At 38.1% G+C, this 25,262-nt stretch overlaps 1 protein-coding gene across 4 annotated transcripts in view; it reads right to left on the bottom strand.

Moving 5' to 3' along the window:
• Positions 1-275: 275 nt before the first annotated feature.
• The window catches only part of APC (APC regulator of WNT signaling pathway), a 132,009-nt gene continuing 107,022 nt past the window's right edge, over positions 276-25,262 (bottom strand). For 2 of the 4 annotated variants that reach the window (XM_044917086.1, XM_044917084.1), the window contains 7 exons: positions 23,598-23,976; positions 21,750-21,845; positions 16,356-16,495; positions 15,722-15,799; positions 15,318-15,434; positions 10,590-10,804; positions 276-7,860 (listed from right to left, as the gene is read on the bottom strand). In XM_044917086.1, coding sequence (XP_044773021.1) covers positions 1,284-7,860; positions 10,590-10,804; positions 15,318-15,434; positions 15,722-15,799; positions 16,356-16,495; positions 21,750-21,845; positions 23,598-23,976 — 7,602 coding nt within the window. In that variant the 3' untranslated portion in view covers positions 276-1,283. Of the gene's footprint in view, positions 7,861-10,589; positions 10,805-15,317; positions 15,435-15,721; positions 15,800-16,355; positions 16,496-20,394; positions 20,449-21,749; positions 21,846-23,597; positions 23,977-25,262 lie in introns of all 4 variants that reach the window. The other 2 variants (XM_044917083.1, XM_044917085.1) reach the window with 2 other exon arrangements.

Genomic DNA, 25,262 nt, shown 5'->3' with positions numbered 1-25,262 from the left:
AGACTACTTACACCTAAGAATAATCAATTAATTTTTCAAGTAGAGAATTCTATTAAGATAAAGGAAATATTCTATGTAGGCCTATTATGTTCAACGTCCAGTCCTGTGCTAGGTAGTTCACACTGCTACTACATGAATTTGTTTTGAATCAACTCCAGTGGAATAAGAAAAAATATTAAACACTGGGAGTGCTAAGCTAATCTCATTTAAGAAAAGTAAGTTTCAGGAATGGTTAAGTGCCAATGCATGGAATGGTTAAATGCCAACAGTTAGCTTCAGTTGTTTTTATTACAGTAAGAGGAATTTTACTCTTAATGCATAGACTTTGAAGAAAAAATTTATATAAGCTTTTAAAAGAGGCCTTTTTGAAAATTATTAATACAAACAAGAAATAGGACCCTCTAAACAAATACCAATTTCAGTAATAGTTTACATACAGCAATAATTTATTCTGAAATGTTCATTTAGTTTCTGTTGAGACACGATTTATGTCTCATTAATAAAAGAGCAGCCATCTCACCTCAAATACCAGAATATACAACAAGTTACAGCATAGCAAAATTCTACCTACTTTCAGATAAAATCTAGTTCAGGTAAAATAGTTTCATTCAATGTTTTACAGTTACACAGATTTTTTGTTTTTGTTTTGTTTTGAGCACAAAATAGTGTAAATTGTTACACCATAGCTATCTATATGCACATAATGTGACCACAGAACTGTTAATCATTACTTCTGAAATTGAACCATCAGTTTCATTCATGCAGTAAAGCAAAGCAGGCTGGGTTAACTTGTTCATCGGGAACCATATTACTGTGAATTTCACAGCCACATGATTAATTATGATGTTAGATGGACTCACAAGGACTAAAGCAGAATGGTTTTTTGCATAAATACCAATTTCTCCCTGATGTAAGTTTAGTCAGTTTATAATCTAGAAATGATTGAGAACAGCAATATATCATATCCTCTATCTGTAGTGTTATTTTAAGACAAGCAATAATTAAAGGATGATGGGATGGGATGCTACTTAAATACATGTAAAACATACTGTACAAATATACTTGGCTTTACCATTTTCTTCCTAACTATCAAGAGTGCCTCCCAAAATATGACCAGTGAAGACAAAGTATACTATCAAATATGGCTTCCAGAACAAAAACTCTCTAACAATCAAACCTATTTACACAATTTTTCAGTCTTTTAAAGTTTCATTTGAAACAAAATTTCTACATAGCAGTTGCAATTAACACATAATTTTCTGAGTTTCATCATTCCAGCTCTTTTACACAGATGTCACAAGGTAAGACCCAGAATGGCGCTTAGGACTTTGAGTTCCACTGGATTCTGTGCTGTCAGTTTTTGAATCTCGTTTCTTCGTGTTGTTATTCACTGGCGTTGGGATCTGAGATGGCCGGGCTGAAGTGCTATCTGCGCTGCTTTTCCTAGGGCTCGGATTGTAATTAAAAGGAGTCACTCTGGCAGCAACAGTCCCACTGGGTGAACTGTGCTTGCTTGAGCTGCTAGAACTGAATGGTGTACGCTCAGCTACAGAACTTTCATTAGTCTCTGAGGCAGGGACAGGATTACTTTGTCCTGGTTTTGCCTCTGTTCCTTTTTGGTCTGGAGCATCTACCTGAATAAAGGAGTTCAGGCGGTTTTCCAAACCCACGGTGCGTCCGGGAGCACTGCCATTACCCACATTTTGTTTTCCCTGATTATCTTTTGCATCTTTAGCGTTTGGATTTCCCTTTTCTGAAACAGTGTCAATCACTGGGGGAGTATTTCCTGTTGGAGACCTTCCGGATCTAGGGTTGTTAATGGGACAGTCCTCAATTCTCACCCAAACATCCTCTGTTTTAGAAACAGCAGGTGCCATTTGATAAATTAGAGTCTTTGATTCAGCACCATTTGCAGCACCTGAGGAAGTGGTCTGAGAAGTACTATTTGTGGGAGAAATCTCACTTTCTTTTATTTTTCTCCATGTTCCTTTTGTGGATACTTGGTTTTCTTTAGTTTGTTTGGTTCCTGAAATAGAGTTCACATGTTTTTCATCCTCACTTTTTGCTTTTTCACTGGATTCTGATGAAGCAGAAAGAATTGAAGATGAACTTCCAGTTCTTCTCCAAGTGCTTACTCGAGGAAGGGATGACGAATGTTTGCTGTGCTCACGTTTCCAGGTTCCTGACCTATTAATTGGAAGTCTAGAAGGACTTTCAGAATGGGAGCGTGCTATATCATGGCGCTTTGCTGGTCTTCCATCATTATACTCTATGGTGGGACTGAGATTAGGTGGGAGTTTTCGCCATCCACCAGACTGAACAGACGAATGTGTGGACAGGGACATATCAGGAAGGGAAGGACTTAAAACTGGAGTCTGTGCCTGGGACCTAGTGGGAGAATCTGGTCTAGAAGATGGAGAAAGAGATTCAAATGAAGCAGATTCCTCCAATTTTCTCCTTAGGGTTGGGCTCGGAGCTTCCTTGATGAAAGTTGACTGGCGTACTAATACGGGTCTCTCTGACCTATCAGATTCACTTCCACTTGATTTAGTTGAAGACATTCTAGAAAGTTCCACCTTCTTATTGGATCCATTGCTATTATTCATCTGATTTAGTCCTTTGGAGGCAGACTCACTTCTTGGGATACTACTGCCATTCTTGGATAAACCCGTTTGTTTGGTAAGGTTTTGTTGGCTCATCTGTCTGCCTGGAGATGTATATGACATCTTCCCAGAACCCGAGGACTTAGTTGAAGCAGTACTAGGGGATGAAGTCCTTGGCAACTGAGATAATTTGTTAGGAGGACTTATTCCATTTCTACCAGGAGAAATTGAGTTTCGCCCTGGAGACTGCATAGGTCTACTTAATGGTTGTTGGGCAGGTCTTGAAGGAGTGGAATCTCTAGATCCTGATCTAGAAGGCCCTTTATTTGCCCCAACTGGTTGGGATGTCTGCCTGGTTACAGGGCTTAATTCTGACTTCACTGACGGCTTGGCTCCTCTAGGAGAAGTGGTGGCTGTCTGACCTTCGCTAGGGCTTTTGGAGGCTGGAGTCTTAAGGGGTGGGCCTTTTTTAGAAACTGGACTTGTACTTGAAGAGCTATTTCGAACTCCTGGAATATGAATCATTGTCCTGCCTCGAGAGATTGAAGGCATGTTTGCTTGAAGGGGCTGTTTCATTTGGCTTGAAACCTCTGAATTAGATCGAACTTTTCCAGTAATTAAACTTTTATAAACTTTTTTCCCTCCTTTGATTCCTTTATTTTCAGATTCTATCTTTTTAGTTTCCAATGTACTCTTCTCCCCAGGTTTTAGAATTCGTGGGCCCTTATTACTTGTAAAGGGTTTTTCCTCTTGATCAGGTGTAAGATGAAATGGTGATCCCAGAGAGATTCCTGATTTCAGTGAAAGGATGGAATCTGAGTCAGATGAAGCTTGTCTGGATAAACAGGCAGCAGCAGCAGCTTGATGTAAACTACTTACTATGGAATTTGCACCTTCCTGAATAGCTTTCCAATCAAAATTTTCTGAATCTGGGGATAAACCATGTTCTGAATCTGGTCTCTGTATATCTTTCAAATCGAGTGTCAAATCTTCTGCTAATATGCCACTCATATTTCTGGGACTATGCTTTTCATTATCACCCTTGAGTCTTGAAGGCTTTTTCTTTTTCGGCATTGCAGAACTTATACATTCCTGCAACAGGTCATCTTCAGAATCAATACTAAGAGAACTGAGAGAACTGTTTCTCGAGAAACAAACAGGGGTATCTTCAACATGAAATGATTTAGGAGCGTAACCTGATGCCTGAGGTTTACTTGGTTCTCCCTGTGAGTCAGGGGGCTCTGTCTCTTTGATAGGTTCATTTTCTTTGTTATTGTTGTTTTCTTGATCAATGTCACTAAGAGAACTTAGAGAGGAGTTTCGAGAAAAGCACACTGGAGTATTTTCAATAGCAAAATTTTGTAATTTCTCATCAGTTGCTGCTCCTCTGTCTGGTATGTCTTTGGATGACTGTGGAAAAGTGGATTGCTTCTGCAGCATGGATTTAGACTGACCTCGATTTATTGGATGTTTTGTAACAGCCTGTGTCTTATTAGCTGATTGTTGGTTAGAGGTTAGTTCTGTGTGGCTGGTAACTTTAGCTTCTGATTCCTTATTTTCTTTCCCCTTTCTTAATTCAGCCTTTTCCCTGGAAAGATCGACATCATCATCATCAAAATCTAGAGAACTCAAAGAATCATTTCGTGAAAAACAGTACGGAGTTCCTTCAATAGGCGTGTAGTGATGAGGTGAATCAAAAGTAAAACTTCCTCTGACTCGATCTTCATTATTTGGTAGCTTATCACTGAAGTCCTTGGAATTATTTTTCAAGTTCTGTTTCTTTGAATCTTTGTTGTCTGAGAAAGTTCTTTCAGCATTTAAATTATTTTTTGAGTCTGTGTTTTTTCTTACACGTGTCCTATATTCGGTATTTTGTGGTATAGGTTTTACTGGTGAAGTAGGTTTCTTTTTCTTACCATCTAACTGATTTTTGTTAGCTCCAGATGAAGACATAGATGCTTGCTGGACCTGGTCCATTATCTTTTTCACACGAAAAGGCTTGTGACTTTTTCCTTTGGGCATAGCAGAATTAATGCATTCTGCAAGAATATCACCTTCTTCTGTTTTATTGTCATCCAGCTCAGGTATAGTTACAGACGGGGTTTTTCCTCTTTGAGCCTCATCTGTACATCTGCCTTCGGTAGGAATGGTATCTCGTTTTTCGAATTCACTTGACTGTGCCCCTGTTCTAACCCCTTCTCCAGCAGCTAACTCATTTGGAGGAGATTCTATCGTTAGATCACTTAAAGATGTAGCTGTGGAAAAGTTTATAGGTGTCCCTTCTACACAATATACCCGCGGCATGTCATCTCCTGGTGTAAAACTAACATGCTTTTGCGCTTGTAACCTGTTTTGTGATGGAAGAAGCTTGTACACAGGGAGTTGACTTGGTTTCCTTGCCACAGGTGGAGGTAATTTGGAAGCAGTCTGGGCTGGTTTTTTTGCTTTGCGTGAAGATTTTGTTGGCATGGCAGAAATAATACATTCTTCTAGTATTTCAATATCATCATCATCTGAGTCATCTAACAGATCTTTTTCAGAATCAGTAGGTTTTTCTGTCTCTTTTTCCTGGTTTTCGTTTGCTTCTTCAGGCTGCTCAGATTCAGTTTCATTCCCATTGTCATTTTCCTGAACTGGAGGCATTATTCTTAATTCCACATCTTTCTGTATAAATGGCTCATCGAGGCTCAGAGCACTCAGGCTAGATGAACAAGAAAATCCATCTGGAGTACTTTCTGTGGCAAAATGTAATAGAGTGTCAGCATCTGGAAGAACCTGGACTCTCTGTACCGCAGCGTTTACAGCAACTTGCTTAGGTCCACTCTCTCTCTTTTCCACAGCAGGGGCTTTGTTTTTAGGTATCTCTCGCTTAGTTTGAACTGTTTGAGGAGGAGGGGGAGGGGTCTTACTTCTGCTTGGTGGCATGGTTTGTCCAGGGCTATCTGGAAGGTCACTGGGGCTTATGATGCCACTTACCATTCCACTGCAGGGTTCACTTTGAACAGAGCTGGCAATTGAACGACTCTCAAAGCTATCGAGTGAACTGACTGAAGTACATCGGCTAAACATGAGTGGAGTCTCCTGAACATAGTGCTCTGGTGGACTTTTAGGTGTCTGAGCACCACTTTTTGATGGAGATTTGGCCCCTGAAGAAAATTCAACAGCTTTGTGCCTGGTTGATTCTGCAGATAAACCAGAAGCCTGAAGTCTGCTGGATTTGGTTCTAATGTGCTGTGACACTGTTGGAACTTCACTCACAGAATCTTCTGTTGTTCTAGTCCCACTGTTTTCTTTGATTTCTGCTATTTGTAGAGTATTAGCAGAATCTGTTTCCTGTGTTGCCTGATCACATCCTATTTCATCTTCAGCTGATGACAAAGATGATAATGAACTGCAACGTGAAAAACAAATTGGGGTATCCTCTACACAGTATGTCTGTATTGTTTCTTGGTTGATTGAGGGAACTTTGCAGGAGGTGGCTTTTGGGGTCTGACCATTTCTGCTTTGTGCTGAACTTGGATGGTGCTGATTCTGCCTCTTGGCATTAGATGAAGGTGTGGATGTATTCTCACTGCTTGAAGAGATGTGTTCACTTTTAGTGCTCTGTCCAGATGAATTCTTTGAGAATGAAAATGGTGGTTTCTGTGAAGAAGGAATGTCTGTGGCATATTTTAAACTATAATCAATAGGCTGATCGACATGATGTTTTTCTTCATTATATTTTATGCTATAATTTGTTGGTCTTTCTTCTTCCTCATGTTGCTCTTCCTCGGAGTAACGTTCACTATAGTTGGTTGGCTTATCATCTTCATAGTCATCTTCCTGACACAAAGACTGGTTTACATTTTGATTAATTCCATGATTAGAACCTACTCGATTTGTTTCTGATCCATTGGCTCCTCTTGACCTATATGGGGAAACACATTCCTGCTGTCCAAAATGTGGTTGGAACTTGAGGTGTTTATCATCAGTGCTCTCGGTATATACGGGGTAAGTTGTGGTTTGACTTCTTGATTGTCTTTGCTCACTTTGTTTTATTTCATCTTCTATTATATGTTTGGGTCTTGCCCATCTTTCATTCTGTGAAGGGCTTTGCCTTCCAGAGTTCAACTGCTCATCTGAATATTTAAGACTATAATTTATTGGTGTATCTAGTTCTCCGTCATTGTCATCCATATGATTTGCACTATGTATTTTATGGGCTAGGTCAGCTGGATATTGACCATAGCTGCAAAATTTACTTTCATCGTCTTCAGAATAGGATTCAATGGAAGGCTTCATCTGACCTCTTTTACCATAACCATCACTACTACTGACACTATTTAAACTATCATTTGAAGATCTCTTATATTCCAATTTGGCATAAGGCATAGGACATGTCCTAGTTGAATTTTCTGACTTACTGAAGTTGTAAGTGTTTGCATGTGAGTGGGCAGTAGAGCTTCTTCTTAGTGCATTCCTTTCCTCTGTCCCACAATGTAACTCGGTGGCAGACCCAGAACTTCTGTCTTCCTGAGAGGTGTGAATGGCTGATACTTCTTCCATGACTTTGGCAATCTGGGCTGCAGTGGTGGAAATCTGCAAACCTCGCTTTGAAGAAGTGCCTGGATTTTCTGTTGCTGGGTGGTAGCTGCCTAGGCTAATTCCTCGTTCTCTCTCCAAACTTCTATCTTTTTCAGAACGAGAACTGTCTACACTTCCTCTTGATGAAGAAGAGCTGGGCAACACTGTAGTATTTAAATATGGTGAAAGGACAGTCATATTTCCAGTATTAAAATTGTCTGACCTATTATCATCATGTCGATTGGTGTCAAAAACATAGTCACTATAGAGACTTTGTTTGTGTCGTTGCTTATTACGATGAGAGGCCTTGGGACTTAAATTGTCAATATTGTCAAAAGTTTCTGATAAATGCTGAGCATCTAATTCTGCTTCTAGGGCTTTTTGTTTTCTGACATGAAGAGATGGCAAGCTTGAACCAGGAGACATAATATTGGCATCCTTATACTTTGCAGGTCTATTTGCCATGAGATTCCTTAAAGCTGCGGCGCTTCCCATAGCAATCATTTTGTGCTTTGAATGAATGAGGTTCTTGAGCATGCTGACTGCCCCCATGTCCCATAATGCTTCCTGGTCTTTAGGATTTCTTGCTGAGAGATTCCACAAGGTTCCGCAAGCATTACTGACTATTGTCAAACTGTGAGATTTCAAGTGTTGTAATAAGGTTTGCAGGCAGTTGTTCTCTCTTAGGATTTGCCTGAAATAAAATAAGAGATCCCAAAATTAAGGTAAAAATCTCCTTATTATAACAACAAATAAAAGGTTAGAAAACAAATTTAAATCTAAAGATAACTACTAAAACTTACTAACAGACATAATAAAACTGCCCCAAATTATACTACAAATTTCAAGCATTTCACATCTCCCTTTGTTCCTACTTCATTTAATGTTTATTGTTTAAAAATACTCATCTGTCAGACTAAAAGAAGTAAAAGTGTTAATTTTAATTTGTTCTGCATTTCCTATTCTGACCCAATAGCTTTTTTCTTTTTTAAAGATTTTATTTATTTATTTGGCAGAGAGAGAGCACAAGCAGGGGGAGCAGCAGAGGGAGAGGCAGAAGCAGACTCCCCGCTGAGCAGGGAGCCCGACACGGGGCTCGATCCCAGGACTCTGGGCTCATGACCTGAGCCGAAAGCAGATGCTTAACGGACTGAACCACCCAGGTATCCCTGACCCAATAACTTTTAAAATTTTTCCTGGGGTGCCTGGGTGGCTCAGTAAGTTGACCATCCAACTCTTGATTACAGCTCAGGTCATGATCTCAGGGTCTTGGGATAGAGCCTTGTGTCAGGCTCCCCACTCAGCAGGGAGTCTGCTTGAGGATACTCTCTCTCTCTCTCCCTTCACCTCTCCCCCCACTCACACACTCTCTTTAAAATAATTCCTGAGCAGACACATTTGCTTTATTTACATGGTGACAGAGTTCCCCAATGAATGTATCATAAAATCTTATGCTGAACAGGGACTTTGTGATAACTTAATCTATGGATGGGTTCCACAATGTTGACTGTAAGACATCTTGGAAGAGGTAGAAAAATTGATCGATGGATCTTTATGTAGTCAGGGAGCACACTGTAAGCTCCTAGACTGGCAAACTGACTTAGAATAACCTCTATGCTCCCAACTGATTTTGTGATAATGCCATTCCCCTTAGAAGTGTGCTCTGTCAAACTGTGTGTGTAGTTGTTACCTCTAATGAAATGTTTTGAAAATATAAAGGTAACTATAAAAACAAGGTTGAGAGTTAGCATAATGAACTTCGGGACTTCAAAGAGCTATAGCTTGTTTAATGCACGGTAAACTTAAGTTTAATGATACCATGTGCAGCTTTAGAGGGCTTTAAAACTGATTGGCAAGGGTGTACAAGGAGCTTTAACACAACAATCTTCTCTCAGCAGCCCGGCAGACGCCTGAGGGCTTACTGAATTTAAGTGGTCTTCTCTGCAAAGCAGAGAGGGCTATAAGGCTTGTCTGTGCATCAGATACTTAAAGAGAAGATGTTCACATTCTTTACAAGTTCGTTACTAAAAGTACTTCATGGTCTTTCTGAAAATGAGAAGCAATACTGGATAAAAAATAAATAAATATGCTGTGAAAATACCCATATGTATATATTTTTTGAGAGGGGGGAGAGGGCAGAGAGAAAGAATCCCAAGCAGGCTCCACACCCATCATGGAGCCCAATAAGGCGCTTGACCTCATGACCCCAAGATGATGAACTGAGCCGAAATCAAGTCAGATGCTTAACCAAATGAGCCACCCAGGCGCCCCAAGATATTCATATTTTTGTTGACAAAACACAAGCCCAAGTTATGAAAATGTGTGCCTTGTATCCGAGATGCCTTCTTAGGTTTCATAGCCCTGGATGAATGGCTGTTGGCTAAATAATATTAACATTATTGATATTAAGACACCATTAGAAAAATGTGAACCAGGGTGCCTGGGTGGCTCAGTCGGTTAAGCGGCTGCCTTCGGCTCAGGTCATGATCCCAGGGTCCTGGGATCGAGTCCCGCATCGGGCTCCCCGCTCTGCAGGGAGCCTGCTTCTCCCTCTCCCTCTGCCTACTTGTGTTCTCTCTCTATCTCTCTGTCAAATAAATAAATAAAATCTTAAAAAAAAAAAAAAGAAAAAGAAAAATGTGAACCATTGGGGGTGTCTGGGTGTCTCGGTTCAGTTAAATGTCCGACTCTTTTTTTTTTTTTTTAAAGATTTTATTTATTTATTTGACAGAGAGAGACACAGCAAGAGAGGGAACACAGGCAGGGGGAGTGGGAGAGGAAGAAGCAGGCTTCCCGCCGAGCAGGGAGCCCGATGCGGGGCTCGATCCCAGGACCCTGGGATCATGACCTGAGCCGAAGGCAGACACTTAACGACTGAGCCACCCAGGCGCCCCAAATGTCCGACTCTTGATTTTGACTCAGGTCATGATCTCAGGTCCTGGGATTAAGCCCCACACTGGGCTCCTCACTTGGCAGGGAGTCTGCTTGAGATTGTCTCCCTCTTCCCTTGCCCCTCCCCTGGCTCTCCTCTCAAATAAATAATCTTAAAAAAAAAAAAAGATCTATTGGATTCTCTGGATCATACCCATAGTTTTGTTTTTTATAAAACTTATATTCCCTTATGTCATACTAACATACAATGGGATTTTGTTCTCTGTAGTATTCATGACTTTAATTTTTTTCCCCTTCATATGGGTTATACCTCTTAATTATCATTTGTTTACTTCTACACATCTTTATACTATAAACTTTTATTAGAATAAATATACTAACAAGTTAGGAATTAATGGTTATCTTTTCACTGTAATATAATTTGGCTTAGCACTTGCACAATTACACAAAACACTGCTTACAACTGGGTCTTTTTGAGGGTATGAATTCTACACTAATTCATTTAAAAGTAATATAAAATGCTGTATTTACCTGTGGTCCTCATTTGTAGCTATTAAGCTGGACACGTTCCGTAATATCCCACCTCCACTTTCAATAATGGCTAAAGTATTTGTCTGGCTTCGGTAAGTGAGAGTGCCAACCAGAAATGCAAGCGCACCATCTACAGCACATATATCAGCTTTATTCTCAGTGCAATGTGCTGACAAGTTCCATAAGGCACTCAATACACTTTTGAGGGTTGATTCCTATTAAGAAATAGAACATGTGTCATCTAATTAGAGTTGGAATATGCCTCTTACAAATTCTATGTTTACTTCTATTGAATAAGTTGTTATTGTTATTACTTATCTCCCCTGCTGCTCACCCCTCATGGGCAAAGTTAGGCACTCTCCATTTAGAAAAACTGATAAAATACCAAATGGAACTTAAGTAAATGATATCCCCATAGAACAAGCAGAACACAATACTAAACTAATGACCTTTTTGAACTTTATTCTAAGTGTTTAGAGCTCATATTAGAATATGAAACAGAACTGATGTGCATTCTGAAAAGAACATTTGCATGATAATAAAACCAGATATGGAAAGCTGATATGGAAAGATGTCTAAAACATATTATTAAATAAAAAGAGCAAGTTGCAGAGCAGTATGTACAATATTCTGTTTGTATAAAAAGCACACATATATACTTATATGAGGTTGATTCAAAAGTAACAATATAACTTATTAAAAATAAAAAGTAAGCATACTGAAAAACTCCAATTTCTTAAAACTCCCAAAGGAACAAAGTAATTCCAGATATTAGAACTTCCTTGGTATATAACAACATAGCAAGCTGTCAAATTGTAATTGCTACAAAAACAAAACACTGAGTATATAATTAAGGATATTTGGTTAAAACTTGCCTTGTTACTACAAATCAACTAAGGAACAAACACTCATTAAAAATCTACTGTGCCTATCACAATTAGAGGCACTCTAGAGGATACCAATGTGGCAAGCTGATACCTGCTAACAGTTTACTTAGGGGGGGAAAAAAAAGCGCAAAACCATACATGAACAAAGGAAAGATTACTGCTACCTGAATTTAATCAAATAAATATTTCATGGAGAGCAGCTCTGTAGAAGATAAGACCTGTACCTTCAGAGAGAAGACAGGTGCTCCTGGCATGGAAGTGGGAATCAGCAAGGGAGGACTGAAGAATAGAAAGAAGACACAGAGGAGATCCAAGTCCATGTTGGGGAGCAGTGTTAGCTCAGGTGAGATGGTAAAAGGCGGCCTTGAATGTCAGGGCAAACACTTTGGGCCTGACCCAATAAATAGCTAGCCACCTTATTCTCTTCATCAGGAAATTAAGAGAATCGAGGAGCAAATACTATTTGTCAGGAGGCAGGGAAGAAGTGCTTTCACCAATCGAGATGTGAGAAGGTTAAGAGCTCAATTTTAATTACACTGTGATTGTCAAGGTAAAGATGGGACATTCAAAATATCCTGGGAACAGAGAAAACAGCAACAGTTTAGAGGTATAAGTGAGCTCAACTACAAATGGCCCAGAGGTCAGAGGTGAGAGGTAAAGGTAAGAAAACGCAAGTTGCTCTCTACGAGACTATGTGTAGAGGAAAGGGTTTTGTTTCAAAGAAGCTTTATAGTTAGAGGAGAAATGATTAGAAGTTGTAAGTATAGGTGGTAAAAACAAAGGAAGGAATTTCAATAAGGTATGTGATTCAAAAGTATCAAATATAGGTGTAGGTAGAAAAGAAACCCCAGTTAAACTATAAACCTAGATTTTGTTAAGAAGCAAAATTAGAAGGAACTGAAGAAGGTATGGCCAGTGAAGAAATGGAGCCGGTGATTTGTTCAGTGTTTTGGTTGCTACAGGAAAAAGAGAAACACTGCAGGAGTTACAAGAAGCAAAAGAAAGGTTGTTTGTTTGTTTTCTTAATTTTCAGAACATTGGGCTTCTTATAGAGACAGTTGAAACAAAAAAACCATCTCTATACTCAGTAGAGAAGATACAGAAGATAGGAGTAAGGGACTAATGTATTTTTTTTCTAAGATTTTATTTATTTGAGAGCGAGAGAATGAAAGAGAGAGAGAAATCACGAGCAGGGGGGAGGGGCTGAGGGAGAAGCAGACTCCCCGCTGAGCAGGGAGCCTGATGCAGGACTCCATCCCAGGACCCTGGGATCATGACCTGAGCCGAAGGCAGACACTTAACCAACTGAGCCACCCACGCACCCAGGGACTAACAGCTTTGCGTAAACAGCAATGCTTGGGGCACAGAGTGCAGGGAAGGAAAGGTTCTGTGTAGAAAAGTAGGAGCCTGCTTAATGAAGTTAAAATGAGGCAATGCATGGGGATATGGGAGGTAGTTCTGACTCTCCTGGTCATTAGTAGTAAAGCTGAAAAGGAAGAGATGATGAATTAAAAAGAGAATGTTCAGAATGACTATTGCATTGAATGCAGAAAAGGAGGAAAAAAGTAAATTCTAACACTGTTAACCAGAAGCAGGCCCAAACTAGAATTGGAGACATTATAAATTTCTGCTGAGCCAGTTTTTCCAAGATTGGGCTTACATTAAAAATTTATAGATGAAAAAAAAATTTATAGGGGTGCTGGGTGGCTTAGTCTTTAAGCGTCTGCCTTCGGCTCAGTCACAATCCCAGGGTCCTGGATGGAGCCCCGCATCAGGCTCCCTGCTCCGCGGGAAGCCTGCTTCTCCCTCTCCCACTCCCCCTGCTTGTGTTGCCTCTCTCGCTGTGTCTCTCTCTGTCAAATAAATAAATAAAATCTTTTAAAAAAATAAAGAAAAAAAAGGAAAAAAATTTATAGATGAATTTATGGATGATGATCTTTAAAATACTACTCTTCCTTTAGAAGAACAGGGTATGTCTTTCCATTTATTACGGTCTTCTGCATTGCTCAGTAGGAGGAATCTTTTATTTTAGCTTTCTCAGTTTGTAGCAACTATTTGTATAAAGATCTTTGAGGTCCTTGAAAGATAAAGTCATGAACTCTTAGCAACAGTACAAATTCCCATAATACATACAAACACATTAAATCTTTCTGAAAATATACACACTTAATTAGGAGTCTTAAAGTGTGGACACTAATTTTTTGGTATAATTTTATTGAGGTATACTTTGAGAACAATAAACTGCACATATTTCAAATGTGCAATATGATCACTTTTGATGTATGAGCATACCCATGAAACCATCACTACATTCAAGATAACAAACAGTTGTATCATCCCCCCAAATTTCCTAGTACCCTGTTGTAATCTACTCTCAGCCCCAGGCAACTACTGATCTGTTTTCTGTCATTATAGATTATTGCATGTATCAATAGTTCATTTTTTAAATAGCCAAATAGTGTTACATTGCGGACATCCCATAATTTGTTTACCCATTCACCTGTTGATAGACATTAGAATTACTTCTAGTTTTTGGCTATCAAACAGTATTGCTGTGAATATCTGTGTTTAAGACTTTGTGCAAATAGAAGTTTTGGTTTTTCTTAGGTAAATACTTAGGACTGGAATGGCTGGATTGTGTGGTTGGTATATATTTAACTTTGAAACACCATCAAATGTTCTTCAAAGTGATATACCATCTTATACTCCCACCAGCAGTGCATGAGAATTCCAGCTGCTTAACATCCTTGACAACACTTGGTTAATCTTTTACATTTTAACCAATATAATATATGTAATGGTATCTCACTGTAGTTTTTTTTTCCCCCCACTGTAGTTTTAATTTGTATTTCCCTCATGACTAACGATGTTGAGTATCTTTTCAAGTGCTTAAGGGCCTTTCGTATATCTTCTTTCCTGCAAGAAATACGAGTGTTCTGCTGATTCAAGAGTGTTTTAAAGGTATTTTTGTGCAGATCCTAAGTATATTTGAATATTATCATTATAACCATTTTTTTAGTTGAATACTTTTCTTATTTCTAATGATTTTTCAGTTGAGTTTCTTGGGGTTTCCAGGTATAAAATAATTTCACAAAAATACATAAACAAATAAAAACTGAAAATTCTTTGCCTTCCCTAAAACGGAAATTTTGAGGAAAAAAATGTAGACTGTAGGTCTAGCGGGACTGGTTGAGTAAAGGAAGCCCAGATTAGTCTAAGAAGACCTGCTTAGTCCCTCCCAAATTTCAAGTTTAATTTTTTCTTTTTAAATTAGCTTAGTTTCTGAAGTAGATATGCCACCTGGTGATATTTCCTTTTGTAAACAAATTATTATTTGAGGAATTCCTTACCCTTGGGTCTGATCACCTCTTGATATGATGACTATCAAAACTAAGGACTCTGGAGAGCAAAGAGGTAACAGTGACCCCATGTACACAGTGATTCTCCACTGGGGGTGATTTTCTCCCTTTGCCCCTCCGGGGCACCTTTGGTAATACTGGAGACATTTTTGACGGTCATGAATGGGGGGAAGTGTATTGGTATCTAGCGGGCAAAGGCCGAAGATGCTAAATATCCTACAAAACACAGGTCAGTCCCTTAAAACAAACAATTATCTGGTCCAAGATGCCAATAGTGTCAAATCTGAAAAACGCTGACTTAACCTAGGCTGCTTTGTACAATCTTTTCCATCTTAATACTTTACGAGTTTGGAGTCGTCTAAGACTAAGAACTGGTGAGATAAGCAGGACAGAAATTAGGGAATCTCAAGGGTGGGAAAGGGTAACAAAAAACTAACCAAAGATGAAATCCAAATTAGAATGTTAAATGTTTCCAAAGGTACCTTTTTAACTTCCAGAGCACATTCCATCAATGCTTTCACACTTCCAACTTCACGCAATGTCTTTTTACTATTTACATCTGCTCGCCAAGACAAATTCCTCAAAACACTTGCAATAACCTGCAAATGAAATTTTAGAATAATTTGAAAATAAAATAATTTATAGTTGTTTTGTTTTTAATGCTAGTGGTAAGAGTAGACATCTACTAATAAAGAAATTCCTCCCTAAATGCTAATACAGTGCCAAAAGGAATTTCTACAATGTAATTATTTTCCTTTATTCTGGTGTTAATGTAACCATAATTGAAACATGAGACACTAAATACTGAGCCACAGTTTAAATTAATCTAAATCAGGATATTAACCCACTAATATCCAAGAAAAACATCTGAAATTCTAACTGGTACCTGCTGTAAGTCCTCACTTTCAGATTTTAGTTGGGCCACAAGCGCTCTCATGCAGCCTTTCATAGAGCAGAGTGTAGCCTGTAAAATTAGAAATGGAACAGAGGGTCAATAACAAGACAACATGAAGCTGTGCTTTATTTTTGACTAATAAACTTCAAATCTAGTTTTAATTGTCTCATTTTAATCATCCTAATATTTTACCCATAAAAGCCCCAGAACCAGATTACAGAAAGGAAGTCTTTTGCGATCTGTTCCTTTCCTAATAAACTGGAAAAATAAAATGAGTAAATGATAAGAAATGATAAGCAAAGGGTTTTAAAGTAAAGTCTCTTCTTTGGATGGAAGTGATATATGTATAACACATCTGTCATCAGAATTTTTAGACACTTGTTCTCGTTCCTGGGAACAGTATTTCAAATGCAATTACATAGACCCACTGTGTTCCACCTTTTGCCTTTGTTTAGGCATAAGACAACCTACTGAGTAAAACTATGCAGTGGTGTGTGAAGTTCAGTTTTTTTTTTTTTTAATCTGTTTAATGAGGAGAGTGAAAAAAGAAAATTAGTGAAAACTAGTTTGTATGAAATTAACTCATACCAGAGATATCTTAAGAAATGGATCTTATAAAACATACCTTGTTGGCTACATCTCCAAAAGTCAAGTTTGTCAAAGCCATTCCAGCATATCGTCTTAATGTAATACTGTAGTGGTCATTAGTTAGCCCATACATTTCACAGTCCACTTGCAATAATTCTGCAATGGCCTGTAGTCCCCCTAATTTAAAAAGGGCAAGAGGAAAAAGACAGTAATCTAAAATAAAACAAGTGGCACCAAGTTTAAAAATTAATTATTAGGAAAACATCTCAAAGAAGGAGAATATATGGTTTAAATACATCTTTAGAATTACAAGCTACAAAAACTGTTATAAAGAACTTCTGTGTAATGCTCAAAATACAACTGATAGTGACTCCATTTTCTGCCAGTTCTCTCCACCCTCCACACCCTTGCCTTACTGAGTGAAGTGAGCATTAAACTCTATTTACTGCATATATATTATATCTTGTCATTGATGAAAAAGGCTATGTTCTAACACTAGGTGTTCCTGCATGAGGCAGAAAAAGGTAACTTATTTTTATTATTACAACTTTACAAACATTCTTCAATGTTATACACTGTGGCCTAATTACTTTAATGTTTTTTATTTGCCAAATAATTATCCTTAGGAATCCTGAGACTTTTAAATGAAACTGTGCATGAAGCAAAGCTTATTTTTTTAATGAAAAAGAATTATCTGTTCAACTTATTACTAAGTTCTATAAAACCATTTATTATTTATTATTTATATATTTAAAAAAATTTCTTAACTTTGATACTCACAAGTGTCAAATACCAACTATGCTAGGATTTAATATTTTCTTTCCCCTTGATTCCCACCACTGGGTATGCCTGACAATGCCCACAGTGGTCAACACTAGGAAGGCAAGGAGAAAAACGAAGGAAAAGGAAAGGGAAAGATAGGAAGGAAAGGGCAGTAACAAAACAGAACAAAAAAAAAAAAAACCAAACAAACAAAAAACAAAGGTAAAGCACAATGGTGAGCGAGTAAATAAAAATAAAAATGTATTATGGAAGCTATTCAAAATATTTATCATCAATATTAATCATTATGGGACTGGGGATATTGTTTTGTCACAGAGAAGTGGCTTAGACAGAAAAAAGGAGGATGAACATAAACAGGCGATTCTTGGAAATTTTAAGTCTAGACAGTCAGGTTATTAATTTGGAAGAAGACCTGTACGTTTAGTATTTTCATAAATGATCTAGAAGGGTCAGTATGTAGAGGAATCCACAAGTTTGTAAAACAAAGTTCTAACTTGGGTCAAGAATTGCAAGCCAGGAGAATTAACTGTAGGAAGACTGGTGCAAATCTTTATGACTAGCAGCAATGACAGATGAGTCTGAATGTAGATAAGTGAAAATTACTTTGGTTAAGGAAAACCCAAACCATATTTAGAAAGATTTTCTTCCATCCACCCATGATAATGGAAAAATACATAGCCAGTGAACACAATACAGTCACTATCTTTATGGAGCTTATACATTAGAGCAAAAGCAGACCCTGAACAACTAATTTAGGCATAACAGACTGTGTAGAAGCACAGGGAAAGGTAACAGGTGGACTTACCCTAGATTAAGAGTATCAAGAAAAAGGCTGAGGAAATCATGTTTACGTTAAGAAAGACTTAAAGGTGAATGAGTATCTAAAACAGGTGGGGCAGGAATAACAGAATAGCATTTTAGGCAGATGAAAAACGGTATGTGCAAGAGCCCTTGAGCCTGAAATACACAGCAATAAGGAGAAGGTCTCAAGATGAGGCTACAAAATGGGTAGAGGCCGTATCGTGCAAGACTTTATATGTCACACCAAGGATTTCTAACAGGGGAAGGAATAATTAAATGTACATTCTAAATAGATTCCTGTGGTTGCAGGATGCAGAATGGATAATTGGAAGTGGGGAGCCAAGACAAAGATCTGCAGAGTAGGAGAGAAGATAGTGGGCTGAACTGGGGATGGAAAGAAGAGCAGTGATTTGAGATAAATTTAAGAAGCAGAATTACAGTACTCGGTTACTAAATGCAGGGGATAAGGAGGATAGAGTTATGGGATGTCTTCCGAAGATTCTGGCCTGAGGAACTGGGTTGACTGCCATGCCATTTTCTGAGAAAAAGAACCCTGGAAGAGACAGAGATTTGGAGTTGAAGGAGATAACAAGTTCAGTTGGGGCAGTTGAGTTAAAAATGTCTGAAAAACCATCTAAGTGAAGATGTCAGATGAAGAATTTGATAGTGTGTCTAAAACTCAGGAGAGAGGGCGCCTGGGTGGCTCAGATGGTTAAGCGTCTGCCTTCGGCTCAGGTCATGATCCCAGGGTCCTGGGATCGAGTCCCGCATCGGGCTCCCTGCTCCTTGGGAGCCTGCTTCTCCCTCTGCCTCTCTCTCTCTCTGTCTCTCATGAATAAATAAATGAAAATCTTTAAAAAAAAAAACTCAGGAGAGAGAATGTGGATTAACATGTAAATCTGAAAAACACTGTAGCTGAAGCTATGGATTGAAGGATATTGTTTAGAGAGAGACGAAGAAAACCTAGGACAGAGCTTTGAGGAATTCCCACCATTTAATACTTGAGTAAAAGAGGAGGAGCCAGTAAAAGAGCTGAGGGTTTTGACTCAGGAAATTGACTTGGGAGTGACTGATGATCTGAAGACCACGGCCCTGTATACTGGTAAGATCACCAAGATGTTGATCATTATAAAGCAGGCTATTGATACCAAAAGAAACATACTATGCTTTGTGCCTATATAAAATCCTGCGTGGTGTGGCAATATCTGTGATACTTTCTTAAGAAAGGTGAAATAATCTAATAAAGAAGGTCTCAAGAAGGCACTAAATGAAGAAAGAGTTTTTTTTGAATGGAAAAACTGAAATACTAGGACTTGATTCTGAAAACAAAGATTAAAGAAGGATATGGTCAATATCAACAAAACCATGAGGAAAAAAGAACATTCAATAAAATTTAGGGTATCAGATAAAAGAGAGTCTTTTATGATTTCAGGCAAATGAAAACTTTCTGTAAATTTTAAGGCAATGAATAAAATTCGTATGTCAAAACTACAAATGGATTCACAAAAATTATGATGTGAATTCATGACTGATGGAATAAAAAACAGATTGCCCTTAGAAAGGTTAGGCTGTTTCAAGGTAATGCAAAGATGATAAGCATATTCTTCCACATTTTGCTCAGTGTCTATGTTTAAAAAAAGTGGTCCAGATGGACCAGATATTATTCAATGTGTGATCTCATAACCTTAAAGCTAGTAGAGGACCAATGGTTTCAACAGAAACCATGCAACAGAACCCTTAGACTTATGCATATAAAAAAGATAACAGAAAGATGACACTTAGTTTTAAAAAGTATATTATTTTCCTTTTACTTGGGTTAGATAGTCACCATTAGCATGAAATGCCTCATTCTAAAATAAACATTAGGGGCCCAACATAAATATTCTATATATTGGTGTTTCACAAAATTTACTGATCATAAGAATCACCTAGGCCACTAATTAAATGATTTCTAGGTACCCCTCTGGAGATTCTGCTTTACTAAGCTTGCTTGCTACAGGGCCAGAGAATCTATATGGTTTGACAAGTATCTCTGTGATTGTTATGATCTAGTTTGGAAATACTAATACAAATAAATTGTGAGTTCCTTTAAAGTCAGAACCATATCTTCACCATTTTTACTAGCACAGTTTCTGGGACAGAGCTGGGACTTAATCAATGTATACATCACTGACAGCATAGTCTAAAACCTGCAACTCTAACAGGTGCAAACCTAAGTGACTTTGATAAGTTGTAGAATCTTCTTGTATGTACAAATGACAGTTCCAGCTGACTGGGCTCAGGAATTTCCCTTCATCTATTTGGGACTTCATTCCTCCTTATCCCTCACTGTCAGATACCTTGTGCTTCCTTACTCCATCTCCCCACAATCCACAAACCTTGATTTATCTTTTGCTTTGTGCAACTTTAGAGGCTAGGAATGAGAAGAAAGTAATCCCCTGTGGCTCTGTTCCCAACAGTCACACCCCCAGAGGCCCCATCCTGCTCCTCACCTGAAAGCCCCTGCCCTAGCTCCTGTGATGAAATGCCCCGGGTAGCCTTCCTACCTGAAGAAGGAAGAGGAACAAATACTGAGTCTAGGTTTTACTTTGAAATTCAGATTCATGTGTCAGTCCTATTCTACAGTTCATTGGAACACAGGGACATTTACAGAAAAACCTTTGCTGTAGTTTAAAATTGGATTAGTTTTCTTATTTATTCAAGATTTTTATCTGCTTCCCATTATTACTAGCATTAAAAAAATAACCAAACATAAAATTTTCACAAATGCTGAGACTGCTGAGGAGGGGAGAACCCGTAAGACCACACTCAGTTCCACAGGAGGCTGGGGTATGGGGGAAGGAAAGAGAATCAGATGGGCCAACTGCAAGGGCCTGTGGGAAGAAAAGCATGGCTGGAGGGCAGGCCTGAGATCACAAAGTACACAGTCCCCCATAGTGATGACTCTGAAGGAGACAACACTCATTTTTGGCCGTGCAGGTTTTCTGTGTTTAAGAGTCTCATGATTTTGTGACTTTTAAGATAAATGATGAATGACAATGATGAGGGTGGTAGGAATACAAAGTGGGGCTGGGATGTAATGTAAAATAAACAGCACAAAAAGCAAGGGCAAAGCTACACTAAGATGGGAACTCAGTGTACGGTTCTTGCTTGTGGCACAACTAGACAGATCCAGTTCACATGAGATGGCTCAGCATGATGCAATTTATAAATACCACATGTGCAAAATGAACCTAGAAATCAAAGAAAAACCGTTACATGACAAACGGGGTGCACAAAAATGCAGGTTATAAATAAGGTTTAGAGTGTGTGATAACACATACATAAAAGAGTAATCCTTCCAAAATTAGTGGAATATTTCTAACTTAAATTAGAGCATAATGCTTTTCTTCATTAACCAGTTTCAAAGATACCATGCCACTTATCATGAAAATCCAGTAAGTACTGATAACCATGAAGAGAAATGAGAATCTTAATAATAATTTCTTCTGGTGTCCATCAGAAGTGATTGAGTTCAAGAACAATCACGTAGCTCCGCATTTCAAAATAATTTAAATTACCCTCCCCATCAACTATCACGTTGGGTCTACTGTGGGAACAGGGCCAAGGAGTGGCCCACTTAGTAATCTTTCTAATTGTTGGCTAAGATTTTGAAAAGCCAAGTTAGTTTATACAGGGTAGCAGTTTCTATCATTAAGAACCTTTCCTCCTCTGGAAACCAGGGCATAATCATTTGCTATAAGGAGGAAGTAGGTGGTAACAGAAATTAGTGGCCTTATACCCAATTCAACGATGCTGAAAAATCTTCAGTACCCTTCTATGGCATTAAGAAACATTTCTGTCTTACCAAGTTCATTCATTGCATGTCTATGCTCTTCATCAAATGAAAGTTTCATTAGAACACACACAGCAGGACAGATCTGATGTTCAACAGGGGCTGGCACTGAAAAATAAAATTGACATAGACCATAATGCTTTGTTTTTTTCAAAAGCAACAATGTTTATTATATTTAAAAAAAAGCAGGGCTCACTAATATATCCCTAATGCATAATAGTTTAGTAGATCAACAAATATTTGCTGAATAGATAAATACTACCAACATGGAAAAGAAAATATGAGTAAAGGGCTTTTCTTGGTTCCAGAAAAATGTTTACTCCTTATCTTCCTTTAACTATCTCTGTTAGAATAAATCCCTTGCAGGTTTATAGTATAACTCAAATAATAATTTAAAATTATGTTGAATATGTAAAAGAATAAAGACGCTTTGGTATAAAGCTGTTTTTGTTATAATTTCTATTTAAACTATTGTCACAAGTGTGGGTTAAAAGCACTTATTTGTGTACAAATATAGTAAAGAAATCTAGCACAAACCTGTGGAGAAAGCTTACCATATAGACAGTAAACAAGAATCTAAAGAAGAGGTGTCCAAGAAAATGTACCTCCACATTTAATACCATGCACACAGTTTCAAAGCTCATTATTTGAAATAAAAATTTAAAAAGTAAGTCTATTTTTCAGAAGTAATATTAATTTATTTTATTTAAGCATTTTGAGAACAGTTATTAAGATCACAAAATACAAGTTATTACATAATTGTTGATACCCACAGAAAAAAATCCAGAAAGACAATGTTCTCTCAGTAAAGTATCTTATTAGTTTTCTTTATCCCTAGGACAAAAAGATATAAAGGACTATTTCTGCTATTTTCTTATTCTTGAAAATTTGTAAATTTTAAATAAATTCACCTTTATACCTAAGCTAAAAAAATCTGCTAAAGCTTCAGAGAAGGTGTTCTCACCATCACCCCTTCTACTGCTCCCTGAATCAACAGGTTGATACAATTGTCCCCTGTCCTGTGTGTGTGGATGTGTTTGTGTGTGTGTTCTTATCAGGTAAAAGGAAGGTCTTACCTTATATACTTGCTGCTTTTGGTTCTTGCTACAGGAATGAAGTAAGTTATGTCCCCAAGGGTCCCAATTCCTAACTTCCCTGCTCCCGATGGAGAGGAGTTGGTAGCCCAGCGTTTCTCCGCACAGAGCTGGGTGGCTGATCAACCCAAGCAACTGGGACCTATCGCCTGAAGCAGGAGGGTGCAGTGGGAAGAGCACTGGGTTGACAGTCAGAAGATCTGGCCTCTGTTCCTGGCTCTACCACTTACTAGCTATGAGGCTACAGGCAAGTCTTTTAGTGTCTCTGAGCCTCAGTTTCTTCATCTGTAAAATGGACATGATAATACCTTCCCTTCCTACTCCAGGAGTTTGTTGTGAAGCTCAAATAACATAACAGATTTAACACAGCTTTGTATCCACTGAGTAGAGTGTTGTGCAAATGTAAAGATTATGGCTTGGTCACTAACTGCTGAAGGAACTAAAGTCACATTCTTGAGCTTAATCTATAAAACGGAAGGGATGGAAACATAATTGCTCAAGTTCTTTCTAGATTATTATGCTGTGACTATAAATCTCTCTTAATCTCTCGTTCTTTTTTGGTTGCATAGTACTGCATGTAACATTTTCCTTTACTATTTTTTTTTTCTAGAAAAATACAGACCTAAGTTTTAAACTATGTTAGCAGTGTAGATGGCTACTATAAACTTCCCATTCCAACTCATAAAGACAACATACTACCTAAAAAAGTTTTCATTTAAAAAATGTTTACATTTGCTTTTTGTAACATGCACTATAGGGAACATACTTGGATTTTTGTCCTGGTCCATGCCTTGTTCATGGGCTTCCTGCCACTCCCAACAGGTTTCACAGTAAGCTCGTATCTGTTCCAAAAGATGAAGGACTCGGATTTCACGCCTGCCTCTCTTGTCATCAGGCTGTGAGTGAATGATGTTGTGAAGTGCTGCACTGGCCCTGGCCCGAGCCTCTTTACTGCCCCGGGAATTTCCCAACAACACAGAGTCTTTGTCATTGCCATGTAAAAGCTGGATGAGGAGAGGAAGACATCCAGACTGTCGCATGGATATACAGCTGTCTTGGGAGCTAGACATAGCTAGCAAAGTTCGCGACATATCATCCTTATCATGAGTACCAAGCATTGACAACAATGAATACACCATTTCCACCTGTGGGCCAAATGAGTTTAGAAACAAAATTATGACTTTAATATCCAAACGCTAACACCAATGAAGTGATGAATGGGATATTTATTGTAACTCATTAAAAAGAAAAAACTCAAAACCCCTTTCTAGGATGAAGTAATGAGTATTATTTCAAAATCCATACCCATATTTCAAAATCCATCACCAATTTGTTTATATGAGTAAATAGAAGTAGGTGGCATACAGTGTTGAAAGAGAAAGTAGGTTCTCACATAAAGTGCTGTTTGTCTGGATCAGCTGGTCATAGTGAATGACAATTGATATCATACACACACACACATACAAAATGAGGAATGTGGTTTATTTAAATATTTTACATAATTTAAAAATTTTACTTCTTTTAATTTACAACTATAATCAATAAATAGAAAACAATTTCAACAATTATTATTTACTAAGTACTAGTTCTCGACAATCACTAACCCTTGCCAGATTATAATGTTAAAAGTGTACGATTTCTCCCTTAAACATACAAAAATATTTTGTCATAAGAAGAAGAATGCCATGATCACATAGGGAGTACAAGGCTAGGATTCTTAATTTTCTTTTTTTAAAGCATCCAGTAAGCACCAATTACTCTCTGACAATAAATTCTAAGGGTTTATTCAGAAGTAGAATAGAAACTGGAAAGAGTACCAAGTTATCCTGGATTGTAATTAGCCTCATTTCAAAGCCAGAGTCATTACATAAAAGTAGAGGCTATTATATAAAGAATGTATCATCTCTATAAATCAGTGGTTCTCAATCAGGGGTGATTTTGGCCCTCCTAGGACACTTTGGGCAATGTTTTGGAGACATTTTTGGTGGTCACAACTGTGAGAGAAAGTGCTATGGGCATCTACTAGGTAAAGACCAGGGATACTGCTAAACATCCCACAATAAAGAATTATCCAGTCAAGAATGCTGAGGCTGACAAACTCTAAATAAATACACACTACTCTTAGATATTAATGTTTTAGGAAGGTGGTACAGAACTGTGGATAAACTGGGCTTTCAAATTCCGGCTCCACCACTTATGAATGAACTGTGACACTACCATGTTATTTGATTTCCCTGAGCCCCAGTTTTCTCAGTTACAAAATGGAGAAATTTACCTAACAAGGTTTTCTCTGTGAAGATTAAATGAAATAATACATGTATAGGAAGAGTAGCTGCATTCAAAAATGTAGCAAGGTCTTAATATTATCATTCATAAGTCACTTCAAAAGGCAATGGTATTCTAGCTGCTAGTTTTCATGCAACGGTACTGG

Source organism: Neomonachus schauinslandi, chromosome 7 (assembly GCF_002201575.2).
Source record: "Neomonachus schauinslandi chromosome 7, ASM220157v2, whole genome shotgun sequence".
Taxonomy (NCBI): Eukaryota; Metazoa; Chordata; class Mammalia; order Carnivora; family Phocidae; genus Neomonachus; species Neomonachus schauinslandi.
The sequence above is the reverse complement of the archived record's forward strand: the minus strand, read 5'-3'. Positions and strand labels throughout refer to the sequence as shown.